Here is a 24,514-nt window from a genome sequence, read left to right on the forward strand (position 1 = left end):
ACTATCAATAACCCATTTATCGGAGTAATTCATTCAATCCTTACGGTGCCAATCAACATAAAATCTTGTTCAACTCTCCGGTTTACGTATACTGAGAGCAAAATACCGCTCTCGGTCAGCGTTTTAATTGAGCATGCGACTAATAATTATCAATTAACATTTTGGGTAAACGAAATCTCATCGCACCGGGTAAGTCGCTTTACGGTTTAATTGAATCGATTCGCGATTTTGCCGTCGGGCCTCCTTCCAGATTTCATTAATTGTTTTTTTTGTTTTTTTAACTTGTTCTTGCCTCAATCATGCCGTCATCCTTTTTTCAGAAATTATCTAGATCAAAGGCAGATTCGGAATCTCCGGCTCCTTCACCTGCTCCGTCACCGGGACCGTCATCACCGATTTCGTCCAAATCAAGGGATATTAAGTTCAAATCCGTCAAGGTCAGCCGGCAAGTGCAGAAAACGCCGGTGCAAGTAAACTCGTTTGGATCGTCAGGCAGGTCGTTTGATATCTTAAAGCGATTGAATAAGAGGAAAAAACCGGTAGCGGCAAAGGAGAAAGTAGAACGAGTGAAGAAACCCGCGAAGGAGAAGAAGGAGAAGAAAGCTAAGGGCAAGCAGTCCCGCAAGAGTGAATTGTCAAATGAATTCGTTAATTCAGACGATGAAAGTGATGAAGATGATGATGACGATGATGATCAAGAGGATGAGGAGGACGATGATGATCAAGATGATGATGACGATGACGATAATGATGTGTCAAGGCAGAAAAAGGTGAAATTGGAACAGAACAATGTTGATGAAAATAGAGAAATTCTAGATTATTCATGGTTTGAACCTTCAGACAGTGCACCAAAACTTGTGTCTTCTTCAAGTATTGCAAATATCGACTTGTCAGAATATACGTCACTCTTCCCCGACGAAAAAAGTGAAGGGTTATACGTTGATCTTCGGTACCCAGGGAACCCGTCATTTACTGAACGGTTTGACCTTGTTTCCCCGGTCAAAGATGATTACTCTCCGTTTGCAGAACTAGAACGTATTTTGCAAATAGTGGCAGAGTATTTCCTGCCATCAGATGAAGGGTCCAAAATTTACACTACTGATTTGCAAGATTGCATTGTGCGTCGAATTAAAAGATCAATAAAGAGGAAATCATTATATGCCGTAAAAAGTGCCATTGAGGAATATAATGAAATTGTGGCGAAATATTTTGATTCAGAAAATAAGGGACAATTTGCTGAGTATTTAACGCGATCACTGAGGTCTCGCAAGGCCATAACGTCGTTATCGCATGAAGTTCTAGGTCAGGTTTATGCCAGAATCGTATCACCTCACGTTAAGGAATTGCGAAATTACGAAGCATTTTCAAATAACGTGTATGGCGAGTTGTTACCAAGATTCACGTCAAAAATTATTAGCGAGCTGGGGATAACTTCTGACAAGGTATTTGTGGATCTTGGATCCGGGGTTGGTAATTGTGTATTGCAGGTTGCATTAGAAGTCGGAGCTGAAAGTTATGGGTGCGAGATTATGGACAAGGCGGCAGAATTGGCTACTAAACAGGAAGCAGAGCTTAAAGAACGTGTTAAGTTTTGGGGTGTCAAGCTGGGACCAACGGAACTTATCCATGGTGATTTCGTGCGCAGTGACCGAGTGGCTGAAGCCATTAAAAAGGCTGATGTTATTGTGAGGAATAGTACCCATTCCTTTTATTTTATTTTCTTCTAACCGTTGATGTAGCTTGTTAACAATTATGCGTTTGACGCGGAGTTAAATGGCAGCTTGGTTAACCTTTTCCTCGATGTTCGAGACGGAACCAAAATTGTGTCTCTGAAATCATTCGTTCCACCAGGTCATAAAATTACGAGTCATAATGTGGAATCGCCTATAAACCTGTTGCAAGTGAACGAGCGCGAATTTTTCTCAGGCAGCGTCAGTTGGACAGATGCGCCGGGAAAATATTATGTGTCAACCATTGATCGGACCAAGATTAAGGAGTTTCGAACAAAGCAAGAAGAATAAGTAATGTTACTTTTCTTTTTTTTTTAAATTTTTTTTTTTTTTTTTTTTTTTTTAGTGAGGATCAGATGATGACCCAGTTGAGTCGCGATGTTGTCGCAACCGGGATCTGTCAAGACTAGAAAAACATTAAACATAACGGAACAAGATTACATTTTTTTTAAATACGTACCTTTCAAGAAACGCATTTGCGTCATTAAGTTTTTCTGCCTCCCTAGAGACCCGCTCCATCCACCGTTTGACAAGCTCTTTATTCTCAGCTTCGAGGGAGATAATTTTATCCTCGGCAACGTTCAATTGGATTTGATGCGTAAGAAGTTCATCTTGTAATACTTGAAGAGCTCTATTCCGCTCGCGTTGCTCTTCATCTTTAATCTTAAGTCGAGATTGAATTTGTTTCTTTTCCGTTCTTGCCTTGTCATACCTAATGGCATAAAATTAGAAAAAACAATTGATATAATGAAACTGACGCGCATATACTCTGCTAAGATTCTAGTATTATAAATTTGTAACTGTTCGTTTTGAACTTGCAGCTCATCGATTCTGGCAGCCGAGCTTGTCTTGAAATCGTACAGGTTTTGAAGCTCGGCGCGAAGACTGGCGGCTTCACGAGAACTTGCACCGCCAGGATCACTATTTTTGACAAATTAATAAAAATAAGTAAATCTGTAAACCAATTTTTTAATAATAATAACACGACATACAAACCATCAGAAACCTGTTTGGCATTTTCTAGCTGGGCAACCCTGTTGGCAAGCCTGGAGTCTGTTTGAAATTGCATATGAGCCGGGATTAAATCTTGAGAATAGCAAATTGATCAAATTACGCACATGATTCAAAAACAAAGACTAATTTTTTCTCTCGAGCGTCACGCTCATGCAGACTGTCTAAAAATTGTGTCTTCCAATTTGTTGCAGCCATGTCGTCAACATCTTGATCTACCACAGTAAACTATATAGTTACATATATTAACTATTGATAAGATGCACTAACCCCTATGATTACTGTTCTTTGCTCGCGTGCGCTTATTGTCTTATGGCAACTCTCCAGTCGAACGTAAACTATGGGCATTCATATTGTAGTTTAATCAAAGTAACACATTTTCTTGTCAGAGTATTTGTCTTGCACGCTGCAAAAAATTGGAGTTTTACAGCAAGCATGGACATATACATGGTTATCGACGTTTATTTGTATGTAGTGTTCAATGCTTGATACGGGTCATCTTGATATTTCTTTATTTGTCATTAGCTCAATTGGCAATTCCACTTGCAAAGCTTATTTGGTCCGTATTTGGCATAATACAATTAACCCCGGATGCTTTGCTCGCGGGCTTGTTGCTTGCCGATTTCGACCACTGCCACAAAACCCAAACCACAACCGCGAAACGACACCGGCGAGGGACGACAATTTAGATATATATATAAATATATATTCTTGCCAGTTCGTTCGTTTCTTCTTCGCCCACATCACATATTCTTATCGGTATTTATTAGTTTGTAAATGTCTTCCCGGAAGAAAACAATGTTGAAGGTATAATATCGAGCTTCTTTTTTTTTTTTTTTTTTCAAAAAAATTATTGTTCAACAATGAGTGGGTCGTCTGGGACTTGGGTTGTTATCATTATCTCAAGTGGTGCATCAGATGTCAAGTTCGACCAAGCCTTATTAATATAGTCGCATTGACTATGGACAAGAATTTATGGCTGCTGCTGTTTTTTTTTTTTTAGTTTCAGTTTCAATGCATACTGACACATCTGAATAGGTCATTATATTAGGAGACAGTGGCGTCGGCAAGACCAGTTTAATGTATGTAGTTCACTGACGAGACTTGGTTGGAACACAATAATGAGATTAACAATAATGCAAGGCAACAATATGTCAGTAAGAAGTTTAGCAATCAGTATAAGGCCACCATTGGTGCGGACTTTCTTACAAAGCAAGACGTGCGAGTCGATGACCGCACCGTCACTTTACAGGTATTAATTATATAGGTTTTTTTTGTTGTTTTTGGTTCATTTTACTGACAAGCCTGGTGCCGTATGTATAGCTATGGGATACTGCCGGACAGGAACGATTTCAGAGCTTAGGAGTTGCATTTTATAGAGGCGCGGACTGCTGTGTTCTTGTGTATGACGTTAACAACGCAAAGAGTTTTGAGGCCTTGGATAGTTGGAGAGACGAATTTCTTATCCAGGCCAGTCCGAGAGATCCAGAGTCGTTCCCGTTTGTGGTATTGGGTAATAAGATTGATGTTGAAGAAAGCAAACGGGTGGTTTCGCAAAAGAAAGCATTAGCGTTTTGCCAGGCAAAGGGTAACATTCCTTACTTTGAGACCAGTGCCAAGGAGGCAATCAACGTGGACCAGGCATTTGAAGGTAATAATAGGAATTCCTTAAGATAACAATCGGTGAATAGAGACAGTTTACTGACTGACTGATTATTATAGTCATAGCCCGAAACGCGCTCATACAGGAAGAGTCCGAGGAGTACAACAGTGACTTTTCCGACCCAATCAACATCCATCTCGACAATGACAGGGGAGGATGCGAGTGCTAGATTGGAACGTACATATGTATGTATATTAGATCTATATATGTATACGTGGACTAGTTATACAATTATTTTAATGTGATTTTGGGTTATCATTTTCTTTTCTTTTCTTTTTTTTTATTGTTCGATTGTTTTTTGAAGCGTTTTAATTCCTTTTTTAATTTGAACTTTTTCTACATAGAATAAAAAGACATGGTGGGCATGAATAAATTAAGTGTTAAAACACCCAATGACATTGATTGAATGAAATGGTCGAATCAATTTTTGACCTGATAACGCAATCGATGACCCAACTTGATCGGGCTTAGTGCCAAAGCTTAAATAGTGATCTAATCCAAGCTGGGCAACTTCCTCTTTTCGGGTTGGCAAGCTAGTTACCCGGGGCTCATCGTCATCTTTTGGGTTTCAACTTTTGGTTATCGCCAAAAGGTTTGAATAAATTGACGGCTGGATCGTCTCGGGGAAGTGAATGCGTGGAAATGCCAGACCAAGGCGGCCAATACGTCTCATTCCAAGAGAACACGACACCGCCTCAGACTCCGGTTGCCAAGCGGAAGCCTTCTTTGTTTGCAATGACCGCCACTAATGGTGATGACGCCGCAGAAAGAGTGCATCGATCCCGAACCGAACTCGAACAAGACTCACCCGCATTGCATGAATCAAACAAGCATGGCAGGGCAAAATGGCACCTCGGCCTTTTTTTCATCATGATTGTTGTCCTGTTTTGGGTTTCTTCCAGTTTTATGGTTAATGTAGGCGCAAGAGAGCAATGATATTTCAAATGGGTTTATTGGATCTAGCCGGCTAACAACGTTCCTTCCATTGCATATAGTCCATTTTCGAAACCGACATTTACCGAAAGCCATATCTGGTCACGTATCTGACTACTGCAACTTTTTCACTTTATCTCATTCGGCCACTGCTAGACGGAACATTTTCACTGTCTCGGTCTTCATCACAATTAAAACACCTAGATTCATACGGTCGAGATAGCCTGGACGAGTCCTCTTTTCTAGCATCGGATTCTGAGCGCTCCTCAGTTGACCACCCCGATTCATCCGAGTCTTCTGTTACACAATCACCAATATTACTACAGCAAGAACAAGAGCAACTAGGTCTCGATAAAAACCAAGCCGGATTGTCATTGAGCGAAACCGCCAAGCTGAGCTTCCAATTTTGCCTGCTGTGGTTTATCGCAAACTGGTTCGCAAACGCGTGCTTAAGTTACACAAGCGTGGCCAGTGGCACGATCTTGTCCTGCACGTCATCTTTCTTTACGCTTCTTATAGGATCCGTTATTGGGGTTGAATTTTTTACGCGCCGGAAATTGATCGCACTGGTTGTGAGCTTAGCTGGCATTATTCTTATCTCGACCCAGGATAGCGTTTCACAAGATCAGGCAGATAATAACCTGACTGCAGGTTCGATCGTCGTAGGCGACGCCATGGCTCTCGTGTCCGCTGCCATTTATGGACTTTACACGACGTTGCTAAAGCTCAGGATCGGTGACGAATCACGCATCAACATGCAAGTATTCTTCGGCTTTGTCGGAGTGTTTAACGTCATTCTTCTTTGGCCGATTTTGTTGCTGCTTCATTTTACTGGTGCCGAACGGTTGGAAGCTCCGCCGTCATCGTTTGTTTGGTTGATTTTGTTGCTAAATTGCTCGGTCACGCTGGTGTCTGACTACCTCTGGATCGTGGCCATCCTTCTCACGTCGCCATTGGTTGTCACGGTTGGGCTTAGCGGGACAATTCCGCTTGCCGTGGTTGGTGACGTGGTTTTCAATCATGTTCATGTCACGCTATGGTATGTTTTGGGTGCCTTCTTGGTCGGCGGCGCGTTCTTTGTTATCAACCGAGACGAAGAACATGAGCATCTTGAAAGTCACGTAGATGATCATGACTCATGAACTGAATTGAAAAAAAAAAAAAAAAAGAAAATAGAGGAGCCGGTTTGATTTGACAGTGGAAGTTTTTTTTTGTTTCTCCTTCTATTGATAAGGGATGTTGCATTTGGGGTTAGTTTTGTTTGGTTTATAGATGGTAACTTAATTCTTGCATTACCAAGTGTTCATAAATTTTTTCATGTGTGTTCATTATTCATTACATTAAGTATTTATATATGTAGTACTCTAAATGTGATCCCAACTTGGTATTTATACCCTTCAATAAAAAAAAATGCCGAAATGCCAAAACTAAAACCTTTAACTTGCAATGCTCCTTCCAAAACATAAAAATAAACATTAAAAAAAATTCATTAATCATGGTTTAGACTTCAAGTCTAGTGCAATCTGCTCGATCTTAAGAGCCACGGTTTTATTATCGAGGTTGGCATAATCATTATTAAAACCTTGACTTAACACGACGATCCGATTGAATGCATCTTGCAATGTGCTCAACTGGTCATTTAATTTCTGTTCACGTTCGTTGGCATCTTTAACCTGTCCCTCGACCTTGGCCCGTTGTCGTCGCTCTTTCGCCACCATTTCGTTTGCTTGTTCAAACAGTGACTGCGAAAGTTCTTCGACTTCGACAGAGATTTTGTTAAACTTGTCCTCTGCTTCTTCACGCAGCTTGCGTTCCTTATGAACGGATGATTGCAGTTGAGTAAGTATGCTGTCACTCGTGCCAGGTGGTGACGGTGGTATTGAAAACGACGATAACGACGCGCCGGAATCTGATATAGTATTGGATGAAACTGTAGATGAAGATGAAAATGAAGTAGACAACACACCTGCAGATGATGTTTGAAGTGGTGAACTTGTTCCAGGGAAAAAAGATGAAGACGTGGCTAGGATTGCGGATGAAAACGGGATATAAGAAACAGTTCGGGCCAGTGAGAATCCACCCAAAAACCCTTGTGCTTGTTGCTGTTGCTGTTGTTGTTGCATTTGGTGCTGATTATGCTGTTGCTGTTGTTGCTGTTGCTGATGAAACTGATAAAGTGAAGAATGAGATTGAGAATGTGATAACGTGCCCGTGCCATAATGTTGATCCAAACTCGAATTCGATACTCTTCTAGACGGAGTCGATAATACCGGTGATGAAGTCATTTGTGAAATCTGTGGCGGCGCCAGCACGCCACTGACTTGACTAGATAACCTGGCCATGCTTGATTTGCGTTTTAACCTGTCCAATTGGTTTTGCAAATTCGATGCCCGGCCAGCTAAGAAACAATAGAAAAAAAAATGTCAAAATCCTCATCAAAAAAAAAAATCCAAAATTAAACCAAATTTTACCTTCATTAGCAGCACGTGTTGATAATTGCTCGACTTTTTTTTCCAGTTCCTTAATAATATGTTGTAGGCGTGTTTTTTGCCTTGTTTTCAGGTTGCGTCTTGGTTCTTGAGTTTGATAAAAATCTAGTCCTTCCTTATTGCTTTCATCTTGACCGCCGTCGTCATCATGTTCTTCTCCTTTTTCTTCTTCTTCCGCCTCGTTATCATTATTGTCTTCGTTAGAGTCGTCTTTGTCGTCGTCGTCATCATCATCATCATCAGAACTCGATTCCGGCTCCTGAACGCCGCTATACTCTTCCGGTATGGTCAAAAACGGAAAATCCAGCGCAATAGTCGTGCCACATGACGGACACAATACTGACAAATTCAACCTTGATGAGCCATCACTTTTCATGCTGGACGTTGTCGACCGGGTATCAGCTGCGGGATGGTGATGATTGCTGCCCGTGCGACCGGCATACTCTGGCGACCGGCTCAATTGTCCGTCGTCTGAATTCATCTATTTAACATGTAAATTTCCTTTTTTAAAAAAACGCCTTTATCAATTATAAGCAGTTTCGGTATTATCGTGAAGCTGCGGATGTGAACGTTAATGAATGGCACATGCGTTTGCGCGATTGCTGGAGAAGGCATCAGGCTATTACCCGGTCTTCACTACACATACAATAAACAAACTAAAAGTAGTTGATAATAGTTCCATGGTTCACATTATAGTTCTATATTAGGTGACTATGTACAATGTATATAAAATGCAAAACTTTTTTTTTTCTTTACTGCGTAGTGCATCCGGGCCCGTTGTCGTCGTCAGATTCGTAGGCCGAACCTGCAACCGGGTCATCATCGTCCTGTGGTGTCCGGTCCTTGAATTCAAAGTCATGACCATTCACGACCTTCGACGCTACCACGATTTCTTCATTATCACCCTTAAGATCAGGCAAGGCAGGGAATGCCAGCGTGTCGGCAACCTTGCGCATGTCGGCCGCTTCGACAAACCAGTTGTCCTTGGGGAACAAGATGTCCACCAAAACATACAACGACCCGCGCACGAAATGTCCCTGGCCTTTCCTCGGCATGCCTTCGTTTTCAATCACCAGAACCTGACCGGGGCGAATAACCTTGCCCTGTGCAGAATTCAATCTGATGATCCGGCCGTCCAAATGTTCCAATATTCCTCTGTTAAACCCACATAAAGCCTCGACCAGAGTGATTTGAATGCGTGCTTTCAGGTCAGCCCCGGCTCGTTCAAATATGGTATTGTTCTCCTCTTTGATTACAAACACAATATCTCCAGTTTCCAAACCGGGCTAGTGAGAAAAAAAAAAAAAAAAGAAAGAAAGCATAGAAGTTAGTCAGTTTGTAAAAGTAAATGAAAACCAATATTTTGCTTACCTCTTCGTCCGCTTGACCTCTCAGCACGATTTTCTCTCCAGATTTTGTTCCAGGTGGAATATAAACCTCCAAAATTTTAGATTCCTGAACCACTTTTTTGCCCTTACATTTCTTGCATTTGTCCTTCTCCTTAATAATCTGGCCCGATCCTTGACAAACCGGGCATGCAGTCGAATATGGAATCGCCAAGCCATTGCCAATCGGTCGATATTCTTCAATGACTCCATGACCCGAACATTTTGTGCACTTGTTCTTTTTGGCCTTACTTTTAGCTCCGGTACTAGACGTGTAAGATCTTAGCTTGATATTTAACCAGTTTCGCGCAGAACAATAGGCATACCCTTCACAAATCGAACAAACAACGTTGCGTTTGATTGACATTTTTTGAGATTTACCCTTATACAATGCTTTTAACGGCGTTACCAATGTTTGAACCGTGTCCGCCGTCCGGGTCGGCTTTCTAGTGCGCCTGCTTGTGCCGCCGCCGCCGTGCATGCCACCAAACATGGCCTCAAACACGTCTTCTTCGTGCATTGAAAACGATTCATTAGTGTACCCTCGTTCAAATGCCGCCATGCCGTGTGTATTATATACCGTCCGCTTGTCGTCTTAATCCCAACGATCGTGTCATCTCGTCAGTTTCTCTCAAGCTTCAAACCGTACATTTCCAAAAAAAAAATACTAGCCTACCATCGGATAAAATTTCATAAGCTTGTGAAATAATTTTAAACTGAACTTCTGCCGATTCTCGTTCTTCCGGTGCCACTTTGTCCGGATGGTGTGCCAATGCCTTTTTGCGATACGCCTTCTTGATCTCTGCTGCCGTCGCGGATCGGTTGATCCCAAGGACCTCGTACAGATCCTGTGATTCGCTCACTATTTGAAAAAAAAAAATAATTAGTTTAAAGATAATTTTTAAGTAAATAGAGATCTTGTTAAACAAGAAAAATCATACTTTCGAACGTAAAGTGAATCGAACAGTTTAATCAAAATTCAAAGATGGTGAACAGAGAATTAATTTCGAAATCGGGAAACTCCCAATTGGCATAATTTATAGTTTAAATATAACGAAAGCAAAGAACAATTTAAAAATCTTCCAACTCAAATTGCAAAACTTCACAGAGCAATTAGCAGCCTAACTTACGATACCCCAAAATACCCGCAATCAGACGGACAAGTGACGACATTAATGTTTCATGCTGCACCGATAGTGTTGTGCCGGCGGGCATTGGTTTCGTCGTCGGGCCGGCTAACCACCGCACCCACCATGGCCAGCCAAAGACATGCCAGCACGGGCAGGCGATTGCAAGACATTTCAGCGAACCCGTTTCAACGCAAGATCAAGAAAGAATCAAGTAATGTTCATCCGACAAAGCCTGCGAGAACCCGGTTTGCCCCGTCGCCGACCGGGTTCGTGCATTTGGGCTCATTGCGCACCGCGTTGTATAACTACCTGCTGGCCAAGTCCACCGGCGGGCAATTCTTGCTCCGGTTAGAAGACACAGACCGATCGAGATTAAAGCCAGGTGCAGAGGATGACATTTACGAATCACTAAGATGGGCCGGAATCGAATGGGATGAAGGCCCGACCAATGGCGGACCAGTCGGGCCTTATCGTCAATCAGACCGGCTAGGCATTTATCGGCAACACGCGCAGCAACTGATTGATTCCGGTCATGCCTATCGATGTTTTTGTTCCAAACATAGGCTTGAACAATTGCGATCAACCGCGGCCACGTTAAATCCGCCGTCCATGGCAACCTACGACCGATTTTGCTATCACGTCGGCAAGCAAGAGTCAGACTCCAGGGCCAGCCAGGGCGTGCCGCACACGATCCGATTGATCTCGCCAGACAAGTACCCTGGGTTCACTGATTTGTTGCATGGCAAGCTTGACTTGCAAGTGCAAGTTAACGTCAAGGACATGCGATACGACGACCCGGTGTTGTTCAAGACCGACGGCTTCCCAACCTACCATCTGGCGAATGTGGTCGACGACCATCTCATGAAGATTACTCACGTCATTAGAGGCGAGGTATGAAGAATTACATGTTTTTTTTTTAGACAAAAAAAAAAAAACTTACACGATCAACACAGGAGTGGCTGCCATCGACCCCGAAACACGTGGCGATCTATAACGCGTTTGGATGGACTCCGCCTGAATTCGTTCACATTCCGTTATTGACCACTTTGGGAGATAAGAAATTAAGCAAACGCAGTGGCGATATTGGTATTGCCAGTTATCGAAATGCTGGCATATTCCCGCAAGCACTGATTAACTTTGTGGCATTATTTGGATGGTCACCGCCTGCGACTTCTACAGCAAACAACAACAACAACACGGGCGAAATTTTTAGTCTTACGGACTTGATTGAGAAGGTAAAAAGAAAAAAAATATAACGTTCATGTTTCTTGAAAGGAAATGCTAATACGGTATAGTTCAATCTCAACGGCCTAACAAAAGGTAATGCAAAGGTATCTGAACAAAAACTGGAATATTTCAATTCATATTACCTCAAATCCACAATCGAATCCGAGCAAGGACTGGACGACGTGAGCAAGCAAGCGCAACTGTTATTGTCACAAGCATTCGCAGATAGTGTTCTCACAACTCATCCGGAACGGTTTGAAATTGCGTTTGTGCAACAAATTGTCAAGTTATTTGCAAGCAAAATTTATTCCATTAATGAGTTACCTGAAGCAGCGGCATACATCTACAATGACCTACCTGATTACGATGGGCTCGACGGGGTAAAATACCGTGATCAATTGTCGATCAATGATCGAGAAGCTTCAATACAAGGTAAAGTCGTTTTTTTGAGTTTAGAAGTTCCTCCCTTCCCCCCCCTCCTTTTGCATTATTTAACATTGAAAAAAAAATTCTAGTCATTGAACAGTTTAAGGAATGGTGGAATCAAGGCGTTGACCACGAAGTCCGAACGTCAGAACAAATTGATGCATACATTAAATCTCAAGGCAAAGTTTTTAAATCACCACTGATTTTTAAAGCATTGAGGTTTGTAATCTCGGGATCGATTCCGGGTGCTCCTTTGCCGAAGTTAATCACGATTCTGGATAAGAACGTGGTTACTAATCGATGCACCGAAGCCGTCAAGCATTTGTCAACATAGAATTAGGATAAAGAAAAAAAAAAGAAAAAGAACTAATTCTTAATTCCTAATTTGTACTTTTTGTAAATAGATTAAATACACCGGGGAAAAGTTTTTTTTTTGATTTATTAAACTGACGTTTTGATGTTACTAAAGACTCTATGCTTAATTGTCTGCGACAATAATCCATGAATTTCTTCTGAAGCAATCTTGTTCGTGTCATAAATAAACTTGTCCAGTTCAGTCTCTTTGTGATCGACTTCGGCCAACCTGCGCAATGCTTTTGGTCCCAAAGCGAGCGATGATGATGATGATTCACTACCTGAAGGAATTGCAGCCGATGAAGTACTTAATGATATATCTGACCGATTAATTTTCCTGCTCAAATCTAATATTTGTTGAGTCACGTATTCTCGGTTCTTCAATAAGTTAGTTAACTGCAACCTGAAAAATAATATATATATTTATATGTCATGCTCATACGTTTAAAAAGGGTGATTGAGATAACGTGGACACCCAGTACTTATTCCATAAAAGTTCCAATAGTTTTGTGTCCAGTGATGATTTAAAATGACTAACTTGTAAAGAATAATACTGACTTGCATGCGCACCAAAATCTTCCATCTTGGCTAGAGGGATGGTTTGATATTCGCCTTCTGCCTTGTCAGAACTTGTTGTAGCGGAACCATCTCCACGCTTGTGATTTTCTGGGTACGTCCTAAACGCACCAATGTCGACCTTGCCGGCTGAAATCGTTCGATTTGGATCAACCTAAAAAAATAATAATCTCAGCTTCCTTCCTCACGTCATAAACTCCTATGATTTATTCAAAAAAAAAAAAAAAAAAAAAAAAAATCTTACCACGACGGCAAGGAACGGATCTTGAAATTGTTGATTTTGACTTTGCGTGCCGACATCGATGCCGGACAGCCAACAGCCATACCCAGGATGCGAATGATACCACCCAACAATATTTTCTGGCCGGCCCAAATTTTGTAACGTGGAAAGGTATTCGACCATGTATTCGTAAGCTTCAGCTTGCGGGTTTACCCTGGTTTCCGTGCCTTCAACCGGTAACGGGAAAGCGTCCATGACGACGATCGCGTCGCCCACAATCTTGCCCGTCATCATGCCCATTACTTCAATCGAACCACCAGACCGTGCATGAATAACCTGAATCCAACCCCCCACAAAAATAAAAAATTATTCAATTAGCTGCTGCTCGTTAGGGATTTTTGGCCTGCTCCGGCCTGAACGTTACCATTTTAAGCAATGCCACGGCCGATATTCTCGCATTCTTGAAATAATTTGGACTTCAAAACAAGCACCCAGGCAAAATTAACAAACAAAACAAAACAGAAAAGTAAACAAATATTAAAAAAAAAAACCCAACAGTTTTGATTACATACTCTGAAGCCCATGGTTTCTCCTTGGCAAGCTGTTTTTGTTCTTGCTCGTCAGATCGATAAATCACGTCCCGAGCTGGATCGATAAACGATACTTGATTTTCAATTTCAAATACGCGCTGGGCCGCATCTTTCATTTTCACGTCATTAACCATGATCTGAGCAATAAAATCAATTATTAGACCAGTAATGCATTTGCATCGAAATTGTTGAACTTGTGCTTTATCATGCATGCCATTATGTAGTAACCCGTACCCCAAACTCCCAATGCCACTTGAAAAAAAAAAATTTGAACATTTTATAGATCAATCTTGATTTTTTTGCCAAACATAATGGTTCGGAAATCATCGTCCTCAAACAATAAATCATCCAATGACAACCGTTCAGTACCGTCGCAGTCAATAAACGGTTTTTTTGTAATTCCAGTCAGCTTGGCCGCATCATCATCATCGCATTACGTCTACGCCCGCAAGCATGAACCGGCCGTGATTGATCCCACTTCACCCCCGCAGCACGTTGTATTTTTGGCAAATATTCCGATAGACAGCACAACAGCACATGTCAGGTCATTCTTCAATACGCTCGCACCGTCTGCGTCGGTCGCGTCCGTCACGTTCCTGCCTGCGCCGACCGCAAATGCCAGCAGCGGCCTCGACATTCCATCCACCACTTCATTAGCACCTTCAGAATCGTCATCATCTTCATTATCATCATTTGGCATTGTGCCAATACGGCGGATATATCCATCTGGCTCGGCCGCGCACGTGCATTTCTCGGACAAGCAAGGCCTGCACGACGCGCTGGCGGGCCTGAAAAAGTCACCCGGATTGCCGGAATGGCGTGAGGACGGCACGACCGAGGTTGCAGGAAACGCTACCGGAACGAGCAGGTACATGGCCGTGCACGCGCGCAAGTACGTGGCCGACCGGGTCGTGCAATCTGCCGTGGACAGGTTCATGGCATCGTTTAACAAACTCGAGGCTCGCAAGGTCAGGGACGCCAAGCGCGCGTTTTCGGAACCGGACGCGGAAGGGTTCGTGACTGTTTCGAAAGTGATTTCTGGTCGGGCCGGTGCTCAAGCAGCTGGCAGTGGCGACTCAGATGCAATCAGGCAAGACGCGCGTAAGCGGCAAAAGAAGGCGGAGTTAAAAGATTTTTACCGGTTTCAAATCAGGCAGGAGAAGAAAGAACGCATGAATGATTTGCTCAAGAATTTTAAGCAAGATCAAGAACGGATTAAAGAACTTAAGGCCAAGAAGAAGTTTAGACCCTTCAGCGGTAATAGTTTAGCATGAATAGCCAAAAGAAATTTTTTTTTTTCACATTTACACACATACACCACATTAAACAAACAAACCCATGAGCTCAATGAAAATCCCACAATCATTTTAGTTTCCGGTCCAGTCTCCCTTCATCCACCAATCGCACTTCTCTGCACTCGACCCCGCGTCTTTCATGCTTGTAACCGCTGACGATCGTAACCCGATTTCCAAAATCTGACCACCACCACCAATCACAGGAATCGGTTGCGCGTCAAACAAACTGCCATTATATGCCGCGTAGTTGGGATCACCATGCATGGCAAAATTAACCAGGTAATTCTGGAACGCGATCGCGACATTGTCAACTGACGATGCGCCGTCCAAAAATGCTGCCGAGGATGACGGCGGCCGGGTGCTCAAGTTTGGCATCGCTCCAAAAAACGTTAAAACCAAATCAATCGAGTGCAAGCCTGGCTGGATCGAGACCTTGTAAGCATAACTGGACGGAAACGCGTTTGCCATGTATACATGCTATAAATCAATCCAGTTAGCCATTTAAAAAAAAAATAAAAAAAAAAAAATAATGCATTAACTTACATTGCAACCAACGATCCAGTCTGAAATCACATTGGAGACTCTGGCCGACTGCGAAGAATAGTCTGATTTTGGGTATAACTTCAAAACTTCCTTGCGAGTTTCTTCCGAGGCATTAGGGAAATGATCATCGACCAAACGATTAACCTGTTTTTCGGTAAAGATTCTTGGATCAGAAAATAATGCACCTTCGTTCGAATTGAATCCTAAAAATAAATAAATAAATAAATTTATCCATAAATTTGATATTACACTTACCAGCCAGGATCTTGACGCCACGACTATAATCACCAGATTTAAGTCTAAATAATGGCAGCTCGGGAACGTACTTGTTATCAACATAGGGACCAAACTGAAACGTTCCATATAACGACCGGTCAACCGCGACCCGGTTAGCCCTGCTAAGCTTGGCAACGTCCGCCTTTATCAAGCATTCAAAACTGTCCTGTCCGGCATCACCACAACCAGCCAAGTTTGCAAACACATTGTATTGAGTCTCGAGCACTTTCTTGTCATACTGCGGATAATACGCAATCGATTGCGGAATCGCACGCGCGAACTGGACGGGCGCCGGCGCGGTCAGGTGGTGCACGATGGATGACGCGCCAGCAGATTCGCCCAGCACGGTCATGTCGTTGGCGTTGCCTCCAAACTTGGAAATATGACTGTGAATCCAATCCAGGGCCTTGCGTTGATCATGTAAGCCGGCATTGGTTAAGCCGTGCTTTTCCACTTGCGAACCAGCCAACCAACCGAACGCGCCAAGACGATAGTTAAAAGCAACATAAACCATGCCACCTTTGGCTGCTTTGAACAAGCCAGCAGGATTGTATGGCACGTCCTTGGATCCAAACGTGAAACCGCCACCATGGATCCAAGTCAACACGGGCAAGCCACCACCATGGCCAATAGGAATGGTGCCGTTGGAAATGGGATTAGAAATTATGTCATTAGAAATGGGATCAATGACCGGACTGTTAGATATGGGTCGTGTCAAGTTAAACCTATCAGTTAGCGTGCCATTGTTGTTGCCACCGTGGTTGGCAGTACCGTTCGATCGCAGCAAGTGACCCGGAACACCAACGTCAAGAAACAAGCAATCTTCAGACTGCGCGCGAGGGTCCGAGATGTAATCAATAATTTTAAACATGTGAGCACCAGTTTGGTAACACATCCATCCCTCCGAACCATCAAGCACTCCGGCACTTTGCTGCGGCAACGGATCTTGCGGGGCCTGAAACCGACGCGCACCAGTGGGTGGTGCTGCGTAGCGGATGTTTTTGAACATATAAAAATCGTTCTTCTCGTCGTAGTACGTCGCACGGTATTTTGCGTAGCCAAGATCCACAACCGGCATCTGCGCCGGACCATCGTTGTTATTCTCACCGCCGCCGCCGCCAACGCGGTCCGGACGGCCAAACAGTGGTACGGCCTGGGCTTGCATGACCTGCCACGCAATAACCGCCAAAGTAAAGCCAGCTTGGATAAGTAACATGATAACTTGTCAATGATGTTGTATAATAAAGCAGTGTGAACTCGAGAGCAGGATATATTATTATTACACGGTCGCCGTTGTGGGGTATATACCATTTACAGCCAGAGCATTCTTAGGGTATAGGAAAAGAATATACGTTTTTAGAAACAAGGTTGCAAAGCTCATTCAAAATCCTTGTACGAAACAGAAATGATTTTATTGTTGGTATAAATTATAAGTCATGGTAAACAAAGACTCGATTTGATAGTTCCCCTTATTTTTTTGCATCGGGATAGGGTATAAAGCTCATGCGGGGTGGTCAACAAGGCGACACAAGGAACGCGTCCAAAACAAAAAAATAAATAGTTAGTTTTTGGTTTTCTTTCTCATTGTAGCTTGGGAATTCTAACTTCTTTGTTTTTGTTTGCGAGATAAAAGTGGTAATGAATGATCACCGTTGTTAGCACCCCAAGGAAATACAAAAAACTAAAAAAAAAATAAAAGAGCAAACTTTGAAGGATTCCCCGAAACATATTTACAAACATGTGACTGATTTTTTGATCCATGCAAAAAAAATAATTGCAGACAGAGAATTTGCATATATCGAAAAGCGAAATAAAAATCAATTTCAAAACCGTCAATTCAACATAAACACTATTTTGTTTCCTTGTACGCCCAACATTTGACCAACACATGCAACTCCCTAAATGGTGACCATCAAAAAAAAAATGTTTGTAACTGATTGACGCAAGCCATATATGCGTTATACGTTACTAATACCTATGCCACCGCAATTTTTGATAGGTTTTAGTGACACACTCAAGAGGGCTCAAGAGGAAGACTCAATTAAACATTTAACGCAATTGAAACAAACATGTAACATGTAACATGGTTGTCAAAAGTCTGTCATCCACTTGCACCTGCACAAAACCAAAACTAAACAATGCAGGCTGTTTTCAAAAAGTTGAAACAATCAGGCTCAATTAATGACCAGCAATAAAAAATTTAAAGCAATTTCTTAAAGAAAAAAAAAACCCCCCACCTAAAAAAAAGAAAAAAGGCAAGTATGGTTATAAACTCTGACATAAACTCTGACGCACGGTGTTTTAAATTTGGGCTTGAAATTTTCTTAGCGAAGGCAACAAGTCAATTCGTGCCAACTGGTTCGCAATACGTTTATGTGCCACGGTAGTTAAATGAACCCAGTCCCTGAAAAAAAAAAGCGAACAACTTAGCATGTACATACGCAAGAGGCATATTAAACGAGACTTACCAGAATAAGTAATCTTGTGGGTTTGCACATTCGAACTGAGCCACACGATCGACACAGACCCGATTATAAACCGGCAAGCCATGTTTGACCACGCCGGCTACCTGCCTCGCAAACCACGCATTCGTATCCCAAAAGAACACGGACCCGTTGGTATGATTCACATGGTACTCGTCAGCACTGCGACGCAACTGGGAGTTCCATGCCCGAACCAATGCGGCCGCGTCTTTAAAATTTTCCAGCAATTCTTGAGAACTGTTATTATTATTATTTTTTTTGTTTTTAGAGTCATCACGATTACCACCATCACTAAGGAATCGGGTGGCGTACATGGGCAGCAATGTAATATCGACTGCCGAAAACAATAGAACGTTGGAATGAGGGTATGCACCGGTCAGCTTGGCCGTGGTGGCCACGATCTGCGCGACCGAGCTTGCGACCGCAGCTTGCCTGCCTGATGGTGACGACACGGCATAAACAAGGTCGTTAATGCCAAAAAAGATGACAAACAATAATGACCGATTATCGGGGTATGTCAGGTTCAAGCCAGCATAAGCCGAGTATTGGGCTTCCAAATCAGGCACTGCCGACGCTGATGCGGCGAACGCTCGATTGGATGACTTGGCCCCGCCAAGAGCCAGGTTCAGGTAGGATTGACACTTTACCGATTCGCAAAGGTATTCTGGCCAAACCGGACCATTCGACCAACGACCACCCGTTCCAGGTCCATGATTGCGAACAGCAGGATCAACCACGACGTCGTGTTTGCCGTCAGCAGACCACGAATCGCCCAACACGACCAGATGCGGGCGCGAAGAGCCACGGCCACGGCGACTGCCGCTTCCGCCGCCACTAACAAGAACGATAAGCAGCAGTACAAGCGCAACAACGGTCACGGCAGACAATATTCTGCGCCGAGTCATAATATAATAATGATCAATGGTATTTGAATGCAATATTGAGCGAGATCATAGAAAGAGAAAAAAATCAAAAAAAGCTAAACACCAAAAAAGGTCCAAAAAATAAATGTTATGTTATTATGTAATATATGACTAAAATACAAGCTTGATGTGTTTTACAAGTATATAAGACAAAAAGGAGGACATCACGGGTGGATGGGGATAAAGTTGCCAATGATGCAACTGGGAATGTTATATCTGTCCCTGCGAATCGTAAACGAAAAACAGCAGGACCGGCGGGTCGTGCCATCCCTGGAATTAAGAGTGCAACTGGTGAGAACGGCCTTTTGGCCCGAGTCAAACGCAATGTTGCCATATTTTTCCCAATAGTTTACTGCAGAGTCCTCAGTCATAAGTTCATAGATGGCCAGCTTGCCATCACGAAGTAAATCCACGGGAACCTCGACCAAGGCCGCAAACTCCTTGTTGCCACGGTATATCTCGCCGGTGCGGCGCCACAGGCATGCCGGGATGGCCATGGACGTGAACACGCGGTCGTAGTCTAGTAGCATGCGTTCGAACGCTTCCTCTACCAGCACAAGATCGACATCGATCAGTGATTGCGCAATGGCCCTGAACGCGGGCCGGAACACGCTCAACGGCTTAAGAATGCGTGTCCGCGACGCAGGGGACATGTGATGGTCCATGTACCGTTGCAAGCGGGCGTAACCCTTGACGTAGTTGAACGGCGCCAGCAAGCCGGCTTCAAGCTTTGCGTTGATGACCTGTTTCAGGCGCTCGTCGGGCGTGCGCTCCGGGCCGTCCGCGGGATCTGCCGCGGTCAGGAAAAACTTGTCCCTCGCGGTCTCGGGCTGCAACGGCGGTGGCGGCTGCGCAGCTGTCGTCAGCGTGATGTTGCCGTTCGCGTTTGCGGTCAGCGGTGAAGGCATTGACTGCGGTTGTAATGCCGTCACGACATTAACTGGATCGGTCGTTGTTGTCGTCGTCGTCGGCAGGGGTGAAGACGCCGGCGCAGGTGCTGGTCCCAAAACGGGACTAGCTGGCGTGTCTTCGAGCATGGTAAGAAAATCATTCAATGACGAAAACTCGCTGCCGACGTGTTCGGACGTGAACAATGGGCCGTGATATGACGACAACGAATTCAGCGCTGGCCATGGATCCACCTTACTGTTGCTGTTGCTGCTGCTGTTGCTGCTGCTGCTGTTGTTGTTGTTGTTGTTGTTGTTGTTGTTGTTGTTGTTGTTGTTGTTGCTTGTAGAAATATTGTTATTATCGTCGTTAATGTTGCTGATAAATGCGGCATCTTCGCCTTCGTCATCGATTTCCTTCTTTATTGTGGACTCGTCATGGCACATGTGGCCAATGTTGCGCTTCACACACCGCGAGCACGGCCGGTCCGAATCGCACGTCATGTGTGAGCGGCGGCAATAGACACAGGCAGGATGTCGCTTGACAGGCGGCTTGCCAGCGCTGCCATTAGTGGTGGACGTCGTCTCTGTCGCGGGCACGGTCGGGGAGGTTGCAGGAAACTCACCCCCTGCCGCCTGAGCCAGCGTTCGCAAATTCAGAGCGTCACCCGGCTCAGCCATGTTGGTCAGTCGTTCGTCGTTAAATCGTGGGCCGTTGATTGGGATATGGCCGAGTTCGTGGGGGAACGTCCAAGTTCGTGGTGATGGAGAAGAACAAGACTGCCGGAGCGGTTACCCGGCAAACCCCCGACAAGGGCCCTGGCTGCCGTTTCGACCCTGGCCACGTCGTGCACGTTGGCAGCAATGGACCCGAGATGGGCTGCAAGCTCGCTGTTAGCACTGTTGAAGTCGTCCTCCTCATCATCATGATCGTCAAAGTCGCTGCCATCGTCATCAAAGCTGTCAATGTGATCGCGCTCACCATCTGCTTCGTCACCGTCGCCTAAAAACTTGCCCAGCTGAATCTCGAGTCAGCTGCTAAACGAATGCCATGTCGTGATTGCCCACATTTCACACACATTGTACTTACTCGCTTGCGTTCAGCCGCTCTGGCCATGGCTGCTGCCCGCGAAGACGCGGTCAGCGACGCCAGGTACTCCCTGTCTGCCGTCAGCCGCTGTTCCTCTGCCTCCACGGCCGCCTGCGTGGCGGCCGCCTGAGCCATAGCCGCCGCCGTGTCGGTTTCGAGCCTGGCATTTTTCTCGACCACGGTCTCGTAAAACCCAGCACTCCATGGCGCCGGTCGCGGCACCGGTAGTCGTCGCAGCCTGCGCGCCGTCCTGGTTCAGCACCGTTAGCACGCAATTGCAGTTTTTTTAAACAAGATTTCATGACATCTGTACCTGGTAACTACCGCCCGCAATACTGTTTGAGCCTGCCTTTGCCGACGAGGATTTTCGAACGCGCCGGTGACGGCCTGGGCTGCCGACCGTAACACTCGTTCGACCTCGGCCGCGGTTGCTTCCGGAACTGGCTGCCATTGCTGGGCAATCACAGACCGCCGGACCTGGTGCAAGACCGTCCGCACGCGCGGCACTTTTGTTGATCTAGATGTTGTCGCAGTTGTGTTCGCGCTCATGGCTTTGGTCGTGAAATGTGTCGTCGTTTAGAGGTTTTTATTCTTTTGTCGCGAACCTGGTTATGGACGCGACGCGAACGCACGTTTTCGTGGTTTTAGTGTGCCCCAACCCTGCAGCACGACGAACTTCACCAAGACCAAGCAAGACCAAGGCCGCCTGTGCCGCTGCCCAACGATGGACCAAGAAGAAAGCGCTGTTGCCAGGTAAGTGGACCAATCATCATCATAATCAGCATCATCAGCATCATTGACAACTCTTGCTTTTTTAGTCTCGCCGAACTGCTGCGCTATCCTGATGTATGTGGGAAGTCGCCGTTGCACAAAAGTCCGTTTGCCGTAGCTTAACTGATTCCATCTCGTGACACAGGATCTAGCAAATTTGTCTGCAATCAAGGACCGCATTGCTCGTGACAAGGCTGCACTTGATCTTCAACTCAAGTCCGGCGTGCAGACTCACGTTGACCTCACCACGGTGCGTTCGGACATATAAACACCCGCCGTTGCCCATACTAACTTGAACGACAGGCCGGGTTGAACCATCTGACTTCTGCAGGCTCACTGGCGGCAGATGTTGGCGCAGATTTGGATCGCTTGCACGCTGAGTTGGCGTCATGTTCGGCCAGTGCCGTGCCCGGCTTCAACAAGCTGGCCACCGCGGCAGCCGTTAATCGCAACTTCCGGACCGTGCTGCACGTCGTGCAATGCCTGCGTGACTTGCCGGATCAGTTGGATCGATTGCAAGTTTTGATTGATCACGATGGCACCGACGTTTTCGAAAGCGCCATGCCAAACTTGCTGCGCATTCATTTCGACCTGTCCCGGCTGCGCAGTTTTCGGGACGTCGTGCTGCTGGCTTATCCAGCCACGAGTTCAAGCACGACGACCGCGTTAACCTCGTTTTTTAGCAGGCTGGATTCCATGGCAGTAAAATTCGATCACGACGTTATTGCCGAGGTCGCCCAAAACTTGCTCGAAGTCCTGCGCGAGGGTAACTCTAGCTTGATTGTCCGGTGGGCCAAGATTGTCGAGATTGAAAACACGCTCGACCGCAGGGCAAACGCGGCAGCGACTGCTACTCGCACGCCACGCAACTATGATAAAATCGTGACCAATTCAATCAACCTGGCAGCTGCCGACCTGTTTGACAATTGTGCGGCCACGTTTCGCGATGATCCCGATGCGTTATTGGACAACCTGGTATGGGTGTTTCGTGATCTCTTGCTGACCAAGTCCAGCCTGACCCAGTGCGTTCCCAAAACTTGGAACATTGTCGACCGGTTTGTGGCTGCGTACCATCAGCAAACGTACATGTTACTCAAATCCCTCGTCACCAGCCAGACCGAAGCCGGCACGTTACTCAACATTATTCGCTGGTCGTACAAATACGCGGACACGATGATAAACGATCTTAACCTGCCGGCACATCAATTAGTTCCGCCGTTACTGGACGGCCAGCAACAGGAAATCTTGACTGACTACATGAACCTGATTTGTTCAAAACTATCACAATGGATCAACACGTTGTCTCAATCCGAGTTCGACCAATTCAAAGCTCGCACGCAAGCTCCGGACGTGGATCCGGATGGCATGTACGGCTTGGCGAGCACGCCAATTTTGTTTCAAATGATCACGCAGCAAGTTTCGTTAGCCATCGAATCCGATGACATAACGGTTGCTGCCGGCGTCGTGGCCCAGGTCGGCACTCAGTTGACTACCAGGCAGCAAGCAAGTTTGGACCTCGTGCGGGCAGAGATTGCGGGTTCGAACACGAACCCGGATGATGCGCCCGGTGGCTTGGTCGAGTACTCGATCGCCGTGGCAAACGACCAGGTTCGCGGTGCGGATTACACGGACGCGATCATCTCCCGGCAGGTCCACACCGGTTGCGATGGGCTTGTGCATTCGGAATCGCACATGCAACTTCTCACCGGCATGGTCCGGGATTTGGAAAATTCAATGGACGGGTTCATTGCCACCGCAAAGTCGTGCGTGCATGAGATCATAAATATGATCATGTTTGACTTGCAACCTGTGTTTGCCACATTGTTCACGTCCAACAACACAAACACGGTCACGACCACTCCTACAAACACGGCGACTGCTACTGCTGGCACGGTCACGTCCAACACCACGTCATCGCAGGAAATCGTTCGCACGTTTGAAGAATACAACGTGGAACTCAATTCACATCTCAATCCGGACCTGTACCGCATCTACGTCGACGACTTGCTCGATTCAACCTTGCATGCTTACGTCACAGCGGTTACGACATTTCAACCCCGATCGTCTTCATCTTCATCTTCTCCTTCGCCTTTGGCTTCGTCAACTTCTTCGTCTGCTGCTGCTGCTGCTGCTGATGCCGCAGCTGCAATCATGGTCGAGCAAATCAAAGCCGACGTCAGCGTGCTGTATCCTTTTTTCTCATCTTTTACCGACGCTGCTTACGTGCAATCACAATTCAAATCTCTCGAATACGTCATGACTTTTTTAACCGCTCACGATCCGCACGTCATTGTGAGTGAATTTTTGGCAATGCGTCAGCCAGATGAATTCCCCGATACGCCAGTCAAGTTTTTGCATGGCATTTTAACAAAAGCCAGGACAGATCTGGATGCCAAAACTGTCAGGCTCGTGATTGATCAGGTCAATGCTGCAATCGCTAGCCCAGATGCAACCGTATCTACCGATCGGGTCACGTTCATGTCAGAGTATAAGTAAAAAAAAAAAAAAAATT

The 24,514-nt window shown here is 45.1% G+C and overlaps 13 protein-coding genes across 13 annotated transcripts; 6 read left to right on the forward strand and 7 right to left on the reverse strand.

Moving 5' to 3' along the window:
• The first annotated feature begins 250 nt into the window (after positions 1–250).
• Positions 251–2,120, forward strand: V1514DRAFT_328800 (histone methylation protein DOT1-domain-containing protein). The gene is made up of 2 exons (XM_066927238.1): positions 251–1,685; positions 1,740–2,120. Exons 1-2 carry the CDS (start codon positions 300–302, stop codon positions 2,019–2,021), a joined length of 1,668 nt encoding a protein of 555 aa, XP_066784114.1. The 5' UTR covers positions 251–299; the 3' UTR covers positions 2,022–2,120.
• Positions 1,998–2,989, reverse strand: V1514DRAFT_328804 (autophagy-related protein 16). Its single transcript, XM_066927239.1, has 4 exons — positions 2,849–2,989; positions 2,723–2,783; positions 2,499–2,651; positions 1,998–2,442 (listed from the first exon to the last, which is right to left on the reverse strand). The coding sequence occupies exons 1-4, from the start codon at positions 2,937–2,939 to the stop codon at positions 2,148–2,150; spliced, it is 600 nt and encodes a 199-aa protein (XP_066784115.1). The 5' UTR covers positions 2,940–2,989; the 3' UTR covers positions 1,998–2,147.
• Positions 2,990–3,458: 469 nt separating this feature from the next.
• Positions 3,459–4,797, forward strand: V1514DRAFT_305227 (small GTPase superfamily). Its single transcript, XM_066925648.1, has 5 exons — positions 3,459–3,548; positions 3,780–3,823; positions 3,885–3,993; positions 4,065–4,392; positions 4,464–4,797. The coding sequence occupies exons 1-5, from the start codon at positions 3,519–3,521 to the stop codon at positions 4,571–4,573; spliced, it is 621 nt and encodes a 206-aa protein (XP_066784116.1). The 5' UTR covers positions 3,459–3,518; the 3' UTR covers positions 4,574–4,797.
• Positions 4,798–4,920: 123 nt separating this feature from the next.
• On the forward strand, positions 4,921–6,715 carry V1514DRAFT_328814 (uncharacterized protein). The gene is made up of 2 exons (XM_066927240.1): positions 4,921–5,319; positions 5,400–6,715. The coding sequence occupies exons 1-2, from the start codon at positions 5,047–5,049 to the stop codon at positions 6,477–6,479; spliced, it is 1,353 nt and encodes a 450-aa protein (XP_066784117.1). The 5' UTR covers positions 4,921–5,046; the 3' UTR covers positions 6,480–6,715.
• Positions 6,716–6,830: 115 nt separating this feature from the next.
• On the reverse strand, positions 6,831–8,202 carry V1514DRAFT_342063 (uncharacterized protein; the record flags this gene model as incomplete). The annotated part of the gene is made up of 2 exons (XM_066929083.1): positions 6,831–7,735; positions 7,809–8,202. 2 exons carry the CDS (start codon positions 8,200–8,202, stop codon positions 6,831–6,833), a joined length of 1,299 nt encoding a protein of 432 aa, XP_066784118.1.
• A 300-nt stretch (positions 8,203–8,502) lies between these two features.
• On the reverse strand, positions 8,503–10,196 carry V1514DRAFT_305232 (uncharacterized protein). The gene is made up of 5 exons (XM_066925649.1): positions 10,153–10,196; positions 9,888–10,073; positions 9,538–9,805; positions 9,198–9,477; positions 8,503–9,112 (listed from the first exon to the last, which is right to left on the reverse strand). Coding segments are annotated over exons 1-5 (1,269 nt in total). The 5' UTR covers positions 10,154–10,196; the 3' UTR covers positions 8,503–8,578.
• A 15-nt stretch (positions 10,197–10,211) lies between these two features.
• On the forward strand, positions 10,212–12,446 carry V1514DRAFT_328822 (uncharacterized protein). The gene is made up of 4 exons (XM_066927241.1): positions 10,212–11,232; positions 11,295–11,576; positions 11,637–12,000; positions 12,084–12,446. Exons 1-4 carry the CDS (start codon positions 10,387–10,389, stop codon positions 12,326–12,328), a joined length of 1,737 nt encoding a protein of 578 aa, XP_066784120.1. The 5' UTR covers positions 10,212–10,386; the 3' UTR covers positions 12,329–12,446.
• On the reverse strand, positions 12,260–14,059 carry V1514DRAFT_31998 (JAB1/Mov34/MPN/PAD-1 ubiquitin protease-domain-containing protein). The gene is made up of 5 exons (XM_066925977.1): positions 13,717–14,059; positions 13,569–13,620; positions 13,169–13,480; positions 12,791–13,078; positions 12,260–12,726 (listed from the first exon to the last, which is right to left on the reverse strand). Exons 1-5 carry the CDS (start codon positions 13,944–13,946, stop codon positions 12,436–12,438), a joined length of 1,173 nt encoding a protein of 390 aa, XP_066784121.1. The 5' UTR covers positions 13,947–14,059; the 3' UTR covers positions 12,260–12,435.
• Positions 13,945–15,285, forward strand: V1514DRAFT_32060 (ribosomal RNA-processing protein 7-domain-containing protein). The gene has a single exon (XM_066926008.1). It carries the CDS (start codon positions 14,046–14,048, stop codon positions 15,006–15,008), a length of 963 nt encoding a protein of 320 aa, XP_066784122.1. The 5' UTR covers positions 13,945–14,045; the 3' UTR covers positions 15,009–15,285.
• On the reverse strand, positions 15,034–17,273 carry V1514DRAFT_328830 (Carboxylesterase). Its single transcript, XM_066927242.1, has 3 exons — positions 15,828–17,273; positions 15,573–15,775; positions 15,034–15,506 (listed from the first exon to the last, which is right to left on the reverse strand). The coding sequence occupies exons 1-3, from the start codon at positions 17,062–17,064 to the stop codon at positions 15,102–15,104; spliced, it is 1,845 nt and encodes a 614-aa protein (XP_066784123.1). The 5' UTR covers positions 17,065–17,273; the 3' UTR covers positions 15,034–15,101.
• A 670-nt stretch (positions 17,274–17,943) lies between these two features.
• V1514DRAFT_31980 (uncharacterized protein) lies at positions 17,944–19,284 on the reverse strand. The gene is made up of 2 exons (XM_066925966.1): positions 18,317–19,284; positions 17,944–18,252 (listed from the first exon to the last, which is right to left on the reverse strand). The coding sequence occupies exons 1-2, from the start codon at positions 19,234–19,236 to the stop codon at positions 18,150–18,152; spliced, it is 1,023 nt and encodes a 340-aa protein (XP_066784124.1). The 5' UTR covers positions 19,237–19,284; the 3' UTR covers positions 17,944–18,149.
• Positions 19,285–19,322: 38 nt separating this feature from the next.
• On the reverse strand, positions 19,323–21,067 carry V1514DRAFT_32181 (uncharacterized protein). Its single transcript, XM_066926069.1, has one exon. The coding sequence runs from the start codon at positions 20,820–20,822 to the stop codon at positions 19,419–19,421; it is 1,404 nt and encodes a 467-aa protein (XP_066784125.1). The 5' UTR covers positions 20,823–21,067; the 3' UTR covers positions 19,323–19,418.
• A 594-nt stretch (positions 21,068–21,661) lies between these two features.
• On the forward strand, positions 21,662–24,509 carry V1514DRAFT_32230 (exocyst complex component Sec6-domain-containing protein). Its single transcript, XM_066926108.1, has 4 exons — positions 21,662–21,984; positions 22,050–22,105; positions 22,155–22,252; positions 22,306–24,509. Exons 1-4 carry the CDS (start codon positions 21,956–21,958, stop codon positions 24,496–24,498), a joined length of 2,376 nt encoding a protein of 791 aa, XP_066784126.1. The 5' UTR covers positions 21,662–21,955; the 3' UTR covers positions 24,499–24,509.
• The last annotated feature ends 5 nt before the right edge of the window (positions 24,510–24,514 follow it).

Source organism: Lipomyces japonicus (genome assembly GCF_038497905.1).
Source record: "Lipomyces japonicus strain CBS 7319 unplaced genomic scaffold V1514scaffold_13, whole genome shotgun sequence".
Classification (NCBI taxonomy): Eukaryota; Fungi; Ascomycota; class Lipomycetes; order Lipomycetales; family Lipomycetaceae; genus Lipomyces; species Lipomyces japonicus.